General features: G+C 52.5%; 1 protein-coding gene across 1 annotated transcript in view; it reads right to left on the bottom strand.

Moving 5' to 3' along the window:
• Nucleotides 1-13,860, bottom strand: part of IGFN1 (immunoglobulin like and fibronectin type III domain containing 1) — a 35,660-nt gene extending 21,800 nt beyond the window's left edge. The window contains exons 1-11 of the mRNA XM_017499416.2: nt 13,774-13,860; nt 11,427-11,480; nt 10,579-10,698; nt 8,955-9,094; nt 7,658-7,757; nt 5,667-5,711; nt 5,394-5,439; nt 4,651-4,825; nt 3,435-3,548; nt 1,532-1,700; nt 95-367 (exon numbers count right to left, since the gene is read on the bottom strand). Of these exons, the coding sequence (XP_017354905.1) occupies nt 95-367; nt 1,532-1,700; nt 3,435-3,548; nt 4,651-4,825; nt 5,394-5,439; nt 5,667-5,711; nt 7,658-7,757; nt 8,955-9,094; nt 10,579-10,698; nt 11,427-11,433 (1,189 nt within the window). The 5' untranslated portion in view covers nt 11,434-11,480; nt 13,774-13,860. The remainder of the gene's footprint in view (nt 1-94; nt 368-1,531; nt 1,701-3,434; nt 3,549-4,650; nt 4,826-5,393; nt 5,440-5,666; nt 5,712-7,657; nt 7,758-8,954; nt 9,095-10,578; nt 10,699-11,426; nt 11,481-13,773) is intronic.
• Between the last annotated feature and the right edge of the window lie 2,218 nt (nt 13,861-16,078).

Genomic DNA, 16,078 nt, shown 5'->3' with positions numbered 1-16,078 from the left:
CTCTGTGCAAGGGAGCTGACCAAAGGCAATCCCACTGCCTCGCCTCCCTCATGCCTCCCCAGCTCCAAGGTCTTCCCTGATGTGAAGCACTCACCTTCAACCACCAGCCAGGCGCTGGAAGTGTGGAGCCCAGTGCCCAGTGAGTAGGGGCCCATGTCTGAAAAACGGGCCCCCCTCACCACCAGCTGGTGGGTCAGCCCATCGGGGGACACAAGCACTTCATATTTGTCACTGGGGTGGAGTAGCCGGTGCCGGAAATGCCAGGCTGCACTAGGGCAGGGGCTGGAGAGGGTGCACTCGAAGACTGCATCACCCTGTTCCTCACAGCGGGTCTCGGTCAGCGGGACCACCACTCTGGGGGGGATTGCTGCCGGGGAAGCAGGAATGGGGGTGTCAGCTTGATGCTATGACACAGTGTGACCTGAGGCAGCAAGGCTGGCAGTTCGGAAATCCAGGCTTCGACCAGCTCAGCCACAAACTCCCTGTGCTACCTTGGACAGGTCACCTCCATACCTCAGGTGTCAATCCCCCCCACGTAAAGTGAGGGGTTATCATTATGAGCAATGGGGCTATTTTCAGCTCTGGGATTCTATACTTCTAAACCCAAAAGTTATATCTGGGGACAAGGTGGGTGCATGAAGGAAACCACTAAGCTAAGAGCCAGTACTTGATCTTATTAATCCTTGTGACCATCTCCAAGGTGAGTATTATTAATTTATTTTTACAGGTGAGAAAACTGAGGCTTAAAAAGTTAAATAACTTGCCCCAGTCTCATGCAGCTAAGGGAAACCAAGATTCACATCCAGGTCTGGTTGACTCCCAAGGGTATACTCCTTTTCCCAACCTGCACAGTTGTCAGGCTTTCCAAAGTCCCCTCTGGGCACCTCCCCGCTGCTGGGACACAACACCCCTTTCTCTCTCCCCGAACCTCGATTCAGCCATGTTCTTATTAACATATCTACCCAAAGCCTGCTTCCCTGGGGCTCTCCTTGTCCTTCCAAGAACTCCCTTGAGCTGGTAGGTGCTCTGAGAGTGATGTGGACACAGGTGCTCGTGGGGATGGGACTGAGTTTGATGAGGGAGGGGTGGCAGTTCCTGGAAGGGGAAGGAATACAGGAAGCAGGAAAGGAAAGGTCTGTATGGAGCACGAGGATGCCTTAGCAGAGATTCTTGCTGGGGCATTGTGGAGATGAGACACGCAACAGAAAGGCATTCTAGAGCCTCTGCAAGTCGTCTGGATCTGATCTGAAAATACTTGGTGGCTGCAGAAGGTCTGGGCAGAGGCATGACACATATGCTCTATGTCTTTGCTGGTAATTCAGTAGGGCCCAGCTCAGCACCAGGAGAAGAAAGAACGTCCACTGAGGCTTTTGGAAAACAGACAGCATCATAATTTAGCCATCTGGGTATGCATCCCACTTTGCAGTAGGTGCCACGTCACATTTGCCCCCCAGCACACACATTGCACCAACATGGGCTCCACTTCTAACAGATCTCCCCGACTCCAACTTCAGCAGTATAGACCACTCACCACTGGCCTCCAGCTCTGTGGAGAAGACCACAGCATCCTCCACCTTCACCTGGTAGATGCCAGAGTCCTCGGGCTGCAGGTCCTGGATCTGGAATTGGTAGCGCTTCCCCAGCCGGCGCAGACTGTGCTTGGTCTGGTCGTTGAAGCCATAGGGGATCATCTCACCATCCTAAGGCCAGAAAAGGAAGAGGGTCCTCAGTGGGTCCCCAGTGCTTCCTGCCCCAGTCCCATTCTGGTTATAACTGGCAGTTTTCTCCCCCTGGCCCAGTCACCAGACAAAAGATTCCTGAAGTCATAGAGGAGCTGGGGTGGGGCAGACAGCAGGGCCTGGAGGACATGGGAACAGGGATTGAGAGCTGGATGGGAATACATGCTCTAGGAATGTCCATGGAGTAAAAACTCTTCACGTGCTGTGCAAAGGGGCACCTGAAGTTACTGCTCAGTGGCCCTGCGAGGATAGCAGAGAGGCAGGACACAACAGCAATGGCCCAGGTACCCCAGTTCAACTTACTCACCAACAGGAACTTTCAGAGAATAACATCAGATACCTGTAAGGCTCTACAAAACCCAGTAATCTATATGCATACCTACTTCAACTAAGCCCTAGATAGGTTTGCTACTCGCTGAATATTAACAATGGCTAATACTTATGAGGGGCCCACTGTGTGCCAGGCACTGTTTTAGGTACTTAGGACACATCAATGAATAAAACAAAGATGGGCAGATCACAAGGTCAAGAGATCGAGACCATCCTGGCCAACATAGTGAAACCCCATCTCTACTAAAAATACAAAAATTAGCTGGGCGTGGTGACGTGTGCCTGTACCCAGCTACCCGGGAGGCTGAGGCAAGAGAATCGCTTGAACCCGGGAAGCGGAGGTTGCAGTGAGCCGAGATTGCCCCACTGCACTCCAGCCTGGTGACAGAGCAAGACTCTGTCTCAAAACAAAAACAACAAACAAGAAGCCCACAGAGATTCCTGCTCTCACTAGCTAAAATCCTAGGGGGGGAAATATAAATAATAAATGTCATAAGTCAGTAAATATGTTATGTTAGAAAGAAATAGAACTAGGGAACCAAAAGGTAGATATGGGTCCAGGGCTCCGGAGTGTGAGGATGGGGCTGGAGGGGTATAGTGGAATCACACGGAGTGGCTGTGGGAAGTCTCTCTGCCATGAAGAAATTCGTCCTGTCGATATTGGGGATGAGCATGCTAAGCAGAGGGAATAGCGGGGCAAAGGAACAGGGATGAGGCCAGTGGGGCAGGAACAAAGGGACAAGGGAAAGAGAAGCTGGAATGAGCAGAGAGATGGGGGAGGGACAAGTCACACATGATGTCATTTAGCACTGCACTACACCGTGAGGCAGGTCCTCTATGACCCCCAGTTCACAAGTGAGGAAACCGAGGCATGGGGAGATAAGTATCTTGTCCGAAGTCACACAGCTTGTAAGTGATGGAGCTGGATGAGTTTGGCTACGGAACTAGCCAAATTTTACCAACTGCTCCCCACCTGCTTCTGCCCCCATCTGGTTGGCAGGTAATTACTCCCAGAGCCCAGGTAGGGATGTGTTAAGTCTCCGGAAAGAAAGCTCAGACGGAAAGGGGTGCACTTTCTCAGAACCCTCTTTTCGCCCCTGTGCTCTGGCGTTAGCCACAATATACAGAGTCACCGGCCCAGCTGGAGAGCCTGGTTGCTCAGTGTGAGATGTGAAGTCCCTGTGGATGGACAGTCTACACCAGGGTTTGGCCCAACTCCAACCAGGAACTCCATGAGCTGAGGGGCTCACCACTTGTGTGCTCCCGTTGTTCCCATGGGGGAATCCAGGGTACCCATCATTCCCGCCTCACTAGACCTACAGCAGCCCTGCCAGATCTCCCCACCCATAGCCCCTCCAGCCTCACCTTATACAGGTAAATCTTGCTCTGAGAATCCTTGAGATCCAGCTCCAGGTCAAACTTTGCAATTCCCTCCTTGGTGACCCTGACGTGTCTCAAGTTGGTGATGGTATTGATGTACTGCAGAGCAGACAAACCCCCCAGGAGATTTCCTGGAGTCCTCTCTTTGGGGTACTCCAAACACTCATAGGCCCTGGTACCACCCTAGGCCCACAGCATCCCAGGTGAGCATGCACTGGCCCCTTTCACAAGTGGGGAGAAGCAAGCCCCTCAAGGAAGGAAGTTGAGAGATCAGATCACGAGGACAACCAAGAAAAGACCCCAGGTGTCCAGGTGCCAGAACACAGTAGGGCTTTTCTATTCATCTGTTCTTCTAACAAACATTAGTTGAACACCTACTGTGTACAAAGCTCTGTGCTGGGTCGTGTGTTAAAGCCAATGAGAAACCTTGGAGGAGAGAAAGCTGAGACTCTGGGTGTTAGGTTTAAGGAAACTTACCCTTCAAGGGGATAAGGTACTATTTTCAGGATAATAAAAACTAGTTGTTTTCCATTTTCAGAAGAAAAATTAGACTTACGCTATAGTTAAGTTAGACACAGGAAGAACTTCCTGGTACAGTTGATAAGATTCTGGGATCAGAGTGCTAATGGGAACTGTGAAATTCCCTTCCATAGAAGCCTTTAGAAATAAACCAGGTACCCCCTGCTCTGGCGACGATGATAATGACATCAAACATCAACCCCTTACCACGTATCAGGCACTAGGCTAAGTACTTTAAGTACATTCTCTCATTTATCCTCCCAATAACCCTATGAGGTAGGCATGACTATAATTTCCATTTTCAGATGGCGAAACCAAGAAACAGAGGCCCTAACTCTTCCAAAGCTCCAGAGTTTCGTAAGTATCAGAACCAGGTTGCAAAGGCAGGACACCAACCTGGGATCCCAGGGCCTTAGCCAGATACCCCACTGCGGCTAGATGGAGACAGGCCCCTCGACCATACCTGGTTTTCTAAGGTCTGCCTCCAAGCCCACCTCCAGATGTGAGGCACCTGTGGTCCAGCTGTGTTGCGTGGGCATGTGGTGAGAGGTGGGTGTGGGGTGAGGCACTGAGGTCCAGGTGTGTGGTCTGGGCATGTGGTGAGGGGTGGTCGTGGGTGCGGCACTGTGGTCCAGGTGTGTGGGGTGGGCATGCAGTGAGGGGTGGGCATGGGGCAAGGCACCTGTGCCATCTTGTCCTCCTGCTCCTTCTTCATCTCTTGCAGCCTGCGCAGCATGCCCCGGTAGTCGACGATGCCATACTTCATGCAGATCTGCTCGTAGTCCTTCCTGTCTGCCGTCATCAGCAGCTGCCACACCTGCCCAAGGTCGATCTTCTTCTCAGGGGCTGGTGGGGCCCTGGAGAGCAAGGCCGGCAGGTCAGAGGTCAGAGGAACCCCGGTTCCCCTGTGGGCCACCTGGCTCTGGCGCCCCAAGCAGTCCTGGGAAGCTGCTCTATCTGCACTTGAGGAAGCACAGAGCCTGGAATCTCTGGGACTGACCACTGTGGGGGCCAGAAGGATTCAGAGATGGGCGGGGTGAGCCTCACCCCACAGCTTCAGCCTTCAGGAGAAACTGCTGCTAACAACTTGTAGATTTCTATGTAAGATGTCTGCGGGAAAGTGGGTGTTGCATTGTTCCATTGCTTTTTTTAAAAAGTGACATCAGTGTTCCAGCGGACCACCACATTTTGCAAAGGAGGAATCAGAGGAGAGATGATTAACTCAAGGATGCGGAGCTCTGAAGCGGGAGAGCTGGAGCCAGAATGCCCAGTTCAGCATCCTTCCCATCCTCCCATCTGCTACCGGCAGTCCAGCTCCCTGCTGTCTCAGCTGGAGGTGGGGCCTGAGCCAGCTTGCTTATGGAATAGCAGAGAGTGAATGCTACGGGAGGCTCCAAAGTCCCTCATGGACAGGCCCAAACCCACCTCTTTTTCAGCAACTTCCGGAAGTCCATCAGCTCCTTCCTGAGGTCTGGAAAAGGAGCAGGAATGAGACCCCAGTCCCAGGTGTGATGCCTGGGGGTCAATTCAGGGCTTTTCTGTGTGGTCCATGCTGCCACCCGAGCCTTTGGAAGGGGCTCCCCTGAAGACTGGCAGTGACCCACAAGGTGTGCATGGTGGCTTGACCAGGCAGGGAACACCAGGAAAGGAGTAGCCTCCCCCACAGGCCCCAAGGAGGTTTCTGACAAGTCTACCTACCTTCCTGCGGTTCCTTTTGCCTCTTCCGATTCTTCCTAAAGCCAACTGGATCATCCAGGGCGGAGAGGAAGGAGTTGATGTGGACAAGCAGGGAGAGAAGAGAGACACGTTGATGGTCTTCCTGAGGAACTGACGGATCCCAGAGCCCTGCTCTCCCCATGGTCCTCTAAGGCATGAACGATCCCAGCAAGAGGGATGGAGCAGGGTAGAGGGCCTGTCCATCAGAAGCTTTTTGACCCCAGAGCATTACCATGACCAAGGGGACTAACCTGAGCATCATTTCATGCTGGGGAGGACCAGTCATGTGTCTACAGGGGCCAGGGAGGTGGCATAAACGCGTGAAGCAGACACTGGCAACCACAAGAAACTCAAGAGTATCTGAAAGGGCAGCTGCTCTTTCATTCCACCTGGGAGCTGCCATTTCAGGGTATAGGTCAGACACTGGTGTTTGGCTGATCCTGCAGCCATTCGTAATCGTCATCATCTGCTTCCACTACAAAGGCGGAAAAAACTTCCCTCGCAACTAGCAGTGCTCACGTGACATCGTTCTGACCAATGAACTCCAGGAATTTCTAAGACAGCTTTTGCTTCCTCTATAAAAAGGGTGGATGGGCTGGTCGTGGTGGCTCACACCTGTAATCCCAGCGCTTTGGGAGGCCAAGGTGGGAGGATAGCTTGAGCCCAGGAGTTCCAGACCAGCCTGGGCAACAAAGGGAGACCTGGCCTCTACAAAAAAAATAAAAAATAATTAGCTGGGTGTGATGACGCATGCATTTGGTCCCAGCTACTTGGGAGGCTGAGGTGGAAGGATCACTTGAACCTCAAGGCTGCAGTGAGCTGTAATCACGCCACTGCACTCCAGCCTGGGCAACAGGTCTCAAAAAATAAAAAATAAAAGGCTGGGCACAGTGGCTCACGCCTGTAATCCCAGCACTTTGGGAGGCTTAGGAGGGTGGATCACCTGAGGTCAGGAGTTCGAGACCAGCCTGGCCAACATGGTGAAACCCTGTCTCGACTAAAAATATGAAAATTAGCCAGGCGTGGTTGTGCATACCTGTAATCCCAGCTACTCAGGAGGCTGAGGGAGGAGAATCCCTTACACCTGGGAGGCGCAGGTTGCAGTGAGCAGAGATCATGCCACTGCACTCCTGCCTGTGTGATGGAGTGAGACTCCATCTCGAAAAAAAAAAAAAAAATTAAGGGAGGCAAGTGGACCTGGGCCACCTCTGCCACCGTCGTACCTTGAACATGGATCAAGTTGGATCTACCACAGCCCTCTTACGGTGATGAGGTGATGAGCCAGCCTGTTAAGGAAAGAATCAGCTCTCCCATGGCAGCCCTGAGCTGTGCTGTGAGCCCTGGATGCCACTCTCAGAACTTCTTACTACGTGAGAGATGAAATATCTTTATTTCTTAGGCTACTCCGAATAGGATTTTCTGCTACTTGTAGGCAGATCAATTGTAAGCATAACCAACGGTGAGACTAGACCTGCTTCCTCAAGAGATACCTATCTTTTAATTACTGCAGGCTGACAATTTAAAATATTTCAAACATGATGCATGCCAAAAAAAAACCATGCCTGAGAGAGAGTTTGGCCTTTGTGTGACCTGTTTGTCACCTCTGGCATGGTCTGTCCGAAAGATCCTTTGCACAGGGGAGAAACCAAGACCCCGAGAGGAAAACAAAGCCCATTGAATGAGTCAGCAGAAGCTCTGGACTAGAAGCAGCTTTCAGGTCCTGCCTATTGACTGGGCCAAGAGAATGTCCTTCAGAGAATCAGCCAAGGTGCGGCTTTTAAAACACAAGCAGACTCGGTGTGCACGTGGATAAAGCCGGGAGCCCAGCACAAAATGGGGCGGCGGCAGCCGCAGCAGCCTCCGTGGGCCTCCCCTGCCCTCCCCTCCACTCCCTCACCAGCCACGGGGCCTCTGGTTCTTCTGCAGGCCCTCTGCCCCATGCACTGATGAGACGAGCCCAGGGAAAAGCCCACCTTCGATGACGGTGAGTCTTGCTGAGCACGCAGCCTCTCCGTACACATTCACTGCTGTGCAGCGGTACAGATCTGTGTCCTCGCCCGTCAGCTTGTTGATCTGCAGAGAGGCCAAGGGCAGAGGGACGGGGCTACCATGTACCCTTCCTCTGTTTACTAGACACGGCTATGTGTTGAGGTATAAAGTGAGTAAGACATGGTCCTTATCCTCAGGGAGCTCACAATCTTTATCAGGAAAGAGAGACCCCAGAACAAAGGCCAGGTTCGGGACAGCGGGTGGATGTACCAACTCTTTGCCATCAGAGGCAGTGTAGCGAGTAGAAAGAGTGTGTTTTCTGGGTCAGATGGATCTGGGATAGAAAATAGTCTCTGTCCTGTATGACTAGCTGTGGGACTTTGGGAAAGTTACCTAACTTCTCTAAATTTTAGTTTCTTCATTTATAAGATGGGAATATCATACCTCAAAAAAGTGGTGAATGATTAGAATTAAATATATAACCTATGTCGAATGTCTAGCCCCGGGCCTGGCATACAGTAGGTATCCCACGGTTAGTGTTTATAACATTGCTAAGATTGGCCAAGATTGATGGCGAACACTTGTCATAAAACTTTCATCCTCGTAACAACTCCCGGCCAGGCACAGTGGCTCACGTCGGTAATCCCAGCACTTTAGGAGGCCGAGGCAGATGGATCACCTGCGGTTAGGAGTTCAAGACCAGCCTGCCCAACATGGTGAAACCCCGTCTCTACTGAAAATACAAAACTTAGCCTGGCGTGATGGTGCATGCCTATAAATCTAGCTACTCAGCAGGCCAAGGCAGGAGAATCACTTGAACCTGGAAGGTGGAGGTTGCATTGAGCCAAGATTGTGCCACTGCACTCCAGCCTGGGTGACAGAGCGAGATCTGTCTGAACTACAGCTTATAACAGCTCCTTAAAGTAGGCACTATTATTGCCCCATTTTTACAAATGAGGAGACAGAGGTAGAAAGAGGAAAGTGACTTTCCAAAGCCAAGGTGGTGGGCCTGGGACTGTAACCCAGGCAGTCTGACTTCGGAGCTTGAGCTGCTACGCGCCTGTCTACGCCACCTCCCAGGTGATCAGCAGAGACATCTGCGAGTCTGCCAGATCCATTCTTGGCTCAGGCAACTTTGAGTCACAAGATGAAGTTGAATGGATTCGACTCCAATGAGGAGTGTGTCTTACCCCTGCAGGGATTGGAGGCTGCCGAAGAGACCTCCAAGGGGATGGGAAGAGATGAGTAGACCCTGGTGGGGGGAAGAGCTGTGGTTCTCACCTGCAGCACATGCTCGTTGCTGCCCGGGCTGGAGGAGATCTTGTACTTGCTGGAGTTACTGAGGTCCCCTTTGGAGTTCTGCCAGCGCACCTCGGGCCTTGGCTCCCCGCAGACCAGAGCCCGAAAGACAGCATTCTTCCCTGCAGCAGGAGGAGACGGACAGGGAGGCTGACAAGTTGGGAGAAGGTGACTGTGTTCTTTATTTAAATTCTAATTTATATCATCTTCCTCTTCTAGGTATTTCAGCTACCCCTTCCAAAAAGGGTGCCAGGCCTTGGTCCCCTTGACTCAGGACTCAGAACACGCAGGTGGAAAGCAGCAGATTCCAGGCATCCAGAGGGCATCTTTCCTCTTTCTGCATTGCGGAAGCTCAGGCTGCTTGAGGGAAAGAGGCAGCTGGACTGGCCCTGGTGGAAGGAAAGGCCAGCAGGGCTTTGGGGGAGAGGGACTTTTCTTTGAGAGTGAATGAGCAAGGAATCTGAAGGCTCCGCCAAGACTGGAAAAGGAATGAACTTTTGTGAGTTCCAGCCGAGCCCAGGAGCTAGCACTTTGGGAGGCTGAGGTGGGTGGATCACCTTAGGTCAGGAGTTCGAGACCAGTCTGGCCAACACAGTGAAACCCTGTCTCTACTAAAAATTAAAAAATTAGCCAGGAGTGGTAGCATGTGCCTGTAGTACCAGTTTCTCAGGAGGTTGAGACAGGAGAATCGCTTGAACCCAGGAGGCAGAGGTTGTGGTGAGCAGAGATCGTGCCACTGCACTGCAGCCTGGGCAACAGAGCGAGACTCCATCTCAAAAAGAGAGAGAGAGAGAGAGAGATATTTTGTGGGTTCCCTTCCTGCTCTCTAGGGGAAGGAGGAATGGCTATTTGGTGCCCAAAGGACCTGGTCCTGAGACACAGGTTCCAGCCTCAGAAAAGACTTCAAGCTCCATGCCCGGCATGGAGGCCTGGGAGCTGCTCACCCTCAAGGAATCCCTCGGCCTCCCACCAGGAACATGCAATATAGACCAAAGGTCCAAGGGCCCTTCCCAATTTCTCATTGCCTTGTTCCAGAGTTAGAAAAATAAAATACCATTCTTTTTCTTATTTCCAGAGTGTTATGAATTAAAATTTATTGCACAGGTTTATGTTGGGGAAAGAACACCAATTCCCACTTTTCCCCCAACAAGCCTTTGTTCCCACCGCTTTCCCAGACACTTCCTTATGTGGCCTTCTCAAAGGGCCTTCCTGAGCCCAGCCTGTGAGCCACTGTGGGAGCTGCTGCGGGAGGCGAGGGTTGGGAGGAGTCAGATTACCTGTTTTAACAGTGCCTCTCTGCAGCAGTGGCTTTGAAGCAAGAAAGGAGGCACCAGGGAACCCCACAGCCTCTCCTTGCTCCCCAGTTTAGCATTTTCCATCCTTGCCTCCCAGATATTTCTCACATCAGAATAGCATCGTGTCTCTTCGTTCTCTTTATCCACTCTTTTCCCCAGACCCCTTGTCACTTCTAGGGTTCCAGGCAAGCGCATGCCCCCTCAAGGATAGGAGGGAGACGGGCTACGGCCTGGTGATGGATTAAGGCCTGGGTGCCCAGGGAGGTAGGGGAGCAGGAATCTCCCCTCTATCCTCCCCTCTGGGCTCTCACCCTCTGGCAGAGCCAAGGTGACCGGCTTCTGCTCAAAGTCCGGCGTGCTGTAGCCTTCGGGGATCTCCTCCACCAGCTGCCAGATGCTCACCCCAGGGATGTGGGACTTCCGGAGCTTTCCTGGAGAACGCAGGAGAGAGGGAGATGGGCCTTCCGCCTCCTCCCTATTGGGTGGCCCTTCCACAGAATGGGCATTCACCCACTCACCCAAGGAGCAAGAAGCCCCCTCTAGCGGTGTGAATGGAGCCTCTATGAGTGGGTAGGGCACCTGGGGAAGACCCTGCATGTGCCTCTGGGGAAAAGATGGGAAAAGAGAATGGGAAAGGGTTCCTTCTCAGGAAGCAGGAGCTCATGTGGGGGCTCTTTACCCCTTATTCAGGAAAACAAATCAAAACCCAAAGCCAAGACTCTAAAAAAAAAAAAAAAAAAAAAACCTACCATCGTGGCTCACATCTGTAATCCCAACACTTTGGGAGGCTGAGGCGGGTGGATCACCTGAGGTCAGGAGTTCGAGACCAGCCTGGACAACATGGCGAAACTCGGTCTCTACTAAAAATACAAAAATTAGCCGGGTGTGGTGGCATGAGCCTGTAATCCCAGCTACTAGGGAGGCTAAGGCAGGAGAATCACTTGAACCCAAGAAGCAGAGGTTGCAGTGAGCTGAGATCGCACCACTGCACTCCAGCCTGGGCAACAAGAGTGAGACTCTGTCTCAAAACAAGCAAACAAACAAGCAAAACGAGATGGGTGAGTTCCCAGAAATCTCTGATCCCTACCACTTCTCTCTTCTCTGTCCTGGTAAGGATCTCCAGGAAGGGCTGGGGAGGGGAGGTTTGTTCTTCTCTCACCTGCCATAGTTCTGCTTCCTCTTTGACTCCTCTGAGGGCAGAAGTTCTATTTTCCTGAGAACAGAAGTGGAATTGCTTTTGAGAGATTCAGGCTGGTCTCACTCCACCCCCAACACCATCAGTGCATCAGCCAATGTGTGGGATGGGAGCTTAGAAAAGCGGCTGCCCCGAGAGCTTTTCTAACCCACGGAGGCCACTGAAGTTTCCTGCAATTCCCTGTCCCCAGCAAAACAAATTTCTCAGAGGTCAGGGAGGAGGTAGGATGCTACCCAGTTGGTAACATTCCCAGGTAAAGGGAACCATGGGCTGAGCCTGTACACTGTGATGGTCCTGCTCAGAGGGTGAGACACAGCCAGCCCAAACCAGAGGAAATCAGACTCATTCAGGATCTTTCCAGCTGTGTAACAGCTTGCCCCATTGACTTTGGCATAAGAATTCTCCAAGGACATTCTTTGGGTCTCCTGGCTCCTTCCCCAGCTCTGAGATTTTTCTGGCGGGACCCTGAAGCCCTCTACCTCCCACGCTCCACCAATCTGGAATCCTTCCGGTCATAAGGTCTGTAGGGGAGAGTCCTCAACTTTGCTGCTCTTAAGCTCTTCTTGGCCCAGGACAGTAGGATCCCCATAAATCCATCGGCCCCTCTCTGAAGCCAGTGAATTATAGTGTCAGGTGAACAGGAGTATTTTCCATTCTCTCACCACCGCCATCTCTCCCGATTTCCTCTTAATTGCATCCATCTGTTGTGACCAATGGGGAGTCCCACACAGGAGAGGAAGGGGGTTGGCTCTGGGATGGGATGAGTGCCATAAATGGGGGTTGGGGGGACGACTTGAAAGAATTCTCCAGCAGTCCCACTCTTTGTGCGATTGGCCCATGGCCAAGCGGTTCCATTTTGGGGACTCCATTTTCTGCCCAAAGAGTCCTGCAGTTAATATAGAATCACACATGACAGAGCAGATTGCTCTCTCCCATGGAGATTGTTCCATTTCGCAACTGCCCACCCACTGGCATTTCTGGCCCCTGGCGGCCCCTCACCAGCCCAGACGCTGCACCCTAGTGTGCTGGAATGCCATGGTACGCCAACTGCGTTCTGGAGCGGTCACAGGTGCCGCAGGCACTGCACCGAAGGGAGTCACGAGGAAGGGCGGGAGGGAAGGCAGCCACCAGCGGATGGGGGGCAGCCACCAACGGACGGGGACCCAGCTGACCATGGCCTCTGTCCCAGCCACCCCTCAGTGCAGCCTCCCAGTAGATGCAAGTGCACTGGCACAGTCGGTAACCCCACACTGGAGTAGTAGGAGTTCCACACAGCTATCTGAGTCATCATCCCCATCGCCATGCACATCATCACCACCAGCAGCTATCAGTCCATTACTCAGCTATTGGTCACACACGAAGAAATGACAATAATACCACTCTTCTCCCTCCAGCCTTTGGCCAACAGCTCCCAGCGGAGGAGGGCAAGAGGAGCAGAGCCCTTGGGGGGACTCAGGGGTGCGACGTTAAACCATCCACTTCTGGAGCTCCGCTCTCTTCTAGAATAAGCCAGATTTGGTTTTCAGTGACATAGGGGAAGAGAGCTATTGGGTGGGAGACTAGAGGGATGTGGTCTCGGCTGGAAGGGATGAGAAAGGAAATGAACTCTCTCCTCCGTAATCCATTCCCACATTCAAGAAGAATTCCAGTTCTTTCCAGAAGCAAATAGCAGCTTGTGTCCTCACTTCAGCTGTCCCAACAACACTCTCAGCACTGGAACCCCGGGGCAGTGTCTCCCTGGCCCCTCTCCAGGACCCATGGCACCCCACCCTCCCCAGATCCATCTTGCAGATCCAGGCCCCTGCTACCTCCAGGTGGTCCCTGCTACCTCCAGGTGGCCCCTGCTACCTCCAGGTGGTCCCTGCTACCTCCAGGTGGCCCCTGCTACCTACTTCTCAACTGGTAGAAACTGTGGCAGGAAGAGCCAAACGGGTTTCTCTCCACTTCTTCGACCATGTTATTAACCAAAATATAACAAGTCTCAGCCCAAGGTCCTTATTCTGCACTGCTAGTGGTACTTTTAATCTGGTCATTTTATCACACCCAAAGTCAAGCTGTGTCCAGAAAATTAGAGCCAGGACAGAACCACCCAGACAGACTCACTGAAATTCTCTTCTCCAGATAACGAGTCACCGAGAGGGGATACAGATGCACCCCAGCGTGTGATTGCCCAGCCAGGCAATGCTCCCCAAGCAGATGTCCTGCCCACTCCTTGCCCCTTCCTGCACAGGAAAGCTGGACAGCAGGCTAGTGTCTCCATCCTGGCCCTACCCTGACCTGGGTAGGCAGCCAGGTGTGAGTGCCCACTTACCTGGGCGTGCAGCTGGCCTCCTGCTTCCTGTCTGCTCCCTCTTCACTGTGTGCAGCTGCTGCTTGCTGGAGGCTCTGGATCGACTGCTGGTGGACAGGGAGGGCTGGAGCAGGTGTTGGTTGCTGCAGGCGCCTCTGCTCCCTCTGCCCCTCCCACTCACCCCGCCTCCTCATCCTCCAGTCCAGGCTTGGCAGGGCAAGGCCCCTCAGGGCTAACGCTCTAGCTCAGGGGAGGTCAGAGATGGAAGGGTCCTGTGACATCAGTCCATCCAACTCCCCGCTTTGCAGAGCTTTAACCTCTTAACCAGACTGGCTTAGTGTAAATTTGCTCCATGATGCCTCGTTTATCTGACCCTTTTAAGCAAGGACATTTTCATCACCCAAACCCTTAACTTTTCAGCTAAGCTGGTCCCTTGTGATCTTTGACATCATAACTCACACAGATACATAAAGTCACCAGCCTCTTGGGAATCACACCTCAAAGTGGCACCAAAGAGGCAGCAAACTTTGGGAGTGGGAGGGAAGGCAGCCACTAATGGAGTCACGGGCACAGAGTCCTCTGAGAGGGGCCAGGAAGGTGCCCAGGAAGCAGGAGCCCCTGGGAATTGTGCAGTCAGGAGGCCTGCTGGAGAAGGTGAGCTTGCCGAGGAGCTTTTCAAGGAATAGAAGGGGTGACCTGACCAGCAGGGTTGGGGGCCAAAGTTGGCAGGACAGATGGTTGGGTTTTTGGCTGGGCAGATGGATGGCAAGTGGAAATTAGAAATACAACAGCTGGTAACTGATTTTCTTAAGGAGACTGGAGGGCAGGTGAGGCCCAGGAGATAAGGCCACCTGATGTGCTTTGAAAGAGCCACCTTCTCTCTCCTTAAGAAAAGAAAACTGCTTTGTTGCCACTCATAAGCAAGGCTTGATCGAGGAGGGGTCGGGTGAAATAGAAAGGAAATGGGGTGAATGTTTGCTTCCCGGGGAGGACAGTGAATGTTTACATGCATTCATCAGCACCTTGCGGATTTCTACAGGAGCTACCTCGGCATGTGCTCTGGGAGGGGAGGTGTGTGACCTCTTACGTTCAAGTGTGTGTATGTGTGTGTGTACATGCACACACACATGCATTTGTGTGCCCTCCCTGTGTGTTTCTGAGTGTCAGGGCGGATCTTTCATTTGTTCAACAAACATGTGTTGAACACCTGCTCGGGGTTGAGCCCTGGCTCTGGCACTGTGTTTAGCCCTGGGAATACAAAGGTAAGCAAATGACAGGGCCCTCCCATCATGAAGCTTGCAGTCTAATGGGGCAGGCAGATGTTAAATATCTAATTAGAGGCCAGGCACGGTGGCTCACACCTGTAATCACAGCACTTTGGGAGGCCGAGGCGGGTGGCTCACAAGGTCAGCAGTTCAAGACCAGCCTGACCAAGATGGTGAAACCCCATCTCTACTAAAAATATGAAAATTAGCCAGGCTCAGTGGCGGGCGCCTATACTCTCAGTTACTCAGGAGCCTGAGGCAGGAGAATCGCTTGAACCTGGGAGGCAGAGGTTGCAGTGAGCCGAGATCACACCACTGCACTCCAACCTGGGTAACAGAGCAAGACTCCGTCTCAGATAGATAAGTAAGTAAATAAATATCTAATTGGAAACTGCCATGGGTGCTCTGAAGGAGACAATGTAGAGCAAGGGAAAGAGCTGGACCTTGGAAAGCAAGGGAAAGAGGGATGGTGAGAGTTGAGCTTGGACAGGTAGGCTTTGGGGGCCATTGAAGAGTTTTGATCTCTATTGTAAGGGCAACTGAGGTTTGTTTAAACTGGAGGGCTGACAGGATCCAATCTGCATTTTAAAAGCCTCATTCTGGCTGCAGAGATGGAAAGGATTGGAGGAAGGAGGAAGTGAAAGGCGGGAGTTTACCTCTCAGGAGGGCAGTTCCAGGAGAACACCCCAGGGTATTCTTTCTCATGGTGGGGCCCTGAGCCACAATGCTGCATTATCCCAGGACAGGGAAGGAGGAGGCTGTGAACATGCTCAAATCAGAGCCCTTCAGCACTTCAGGTCCCTCTGTTGCCCCCTAGATACCTCGTGCGCTCTTCCCCGAGGCCTGGGGATAGACTGCAGACACGTGAGTCAAGGTGTGGCCTGCTACCCGGCCTCCGTTTCGTGTTGTTGTTGCTTTCTAAACAGAGACGAGATCTTGCCATGCTACCCAGGCTGGTCTCGAACTCCTGGGCTCAAGTGATTCTCTCCTGTCAGCCTTCCAAAGTGGCGGGATGGCAGGTGTCAATCACTGCACCCACCCATTTTCCATGTGTTGACAGC

Source organism: Cebus imitator, unplaced genomic scaffold (genome assembly GCF_001604975.1).
Source record: "Cebus imitator isolate Cc_AM_T3 unplaced genomic scaffold, Cebus_imitator-1.0 Scaffold257, whole genome shotgun sequence".
Taxonomy (NCBI): Eukaryota; Metazoa; Chordata; class Mammalia; order Primates; family Cebidae; genus Cebus; species Cebus imitator.
This window is presented reverse-complemented; position numbering and strand designations above follow the sequence as displayed.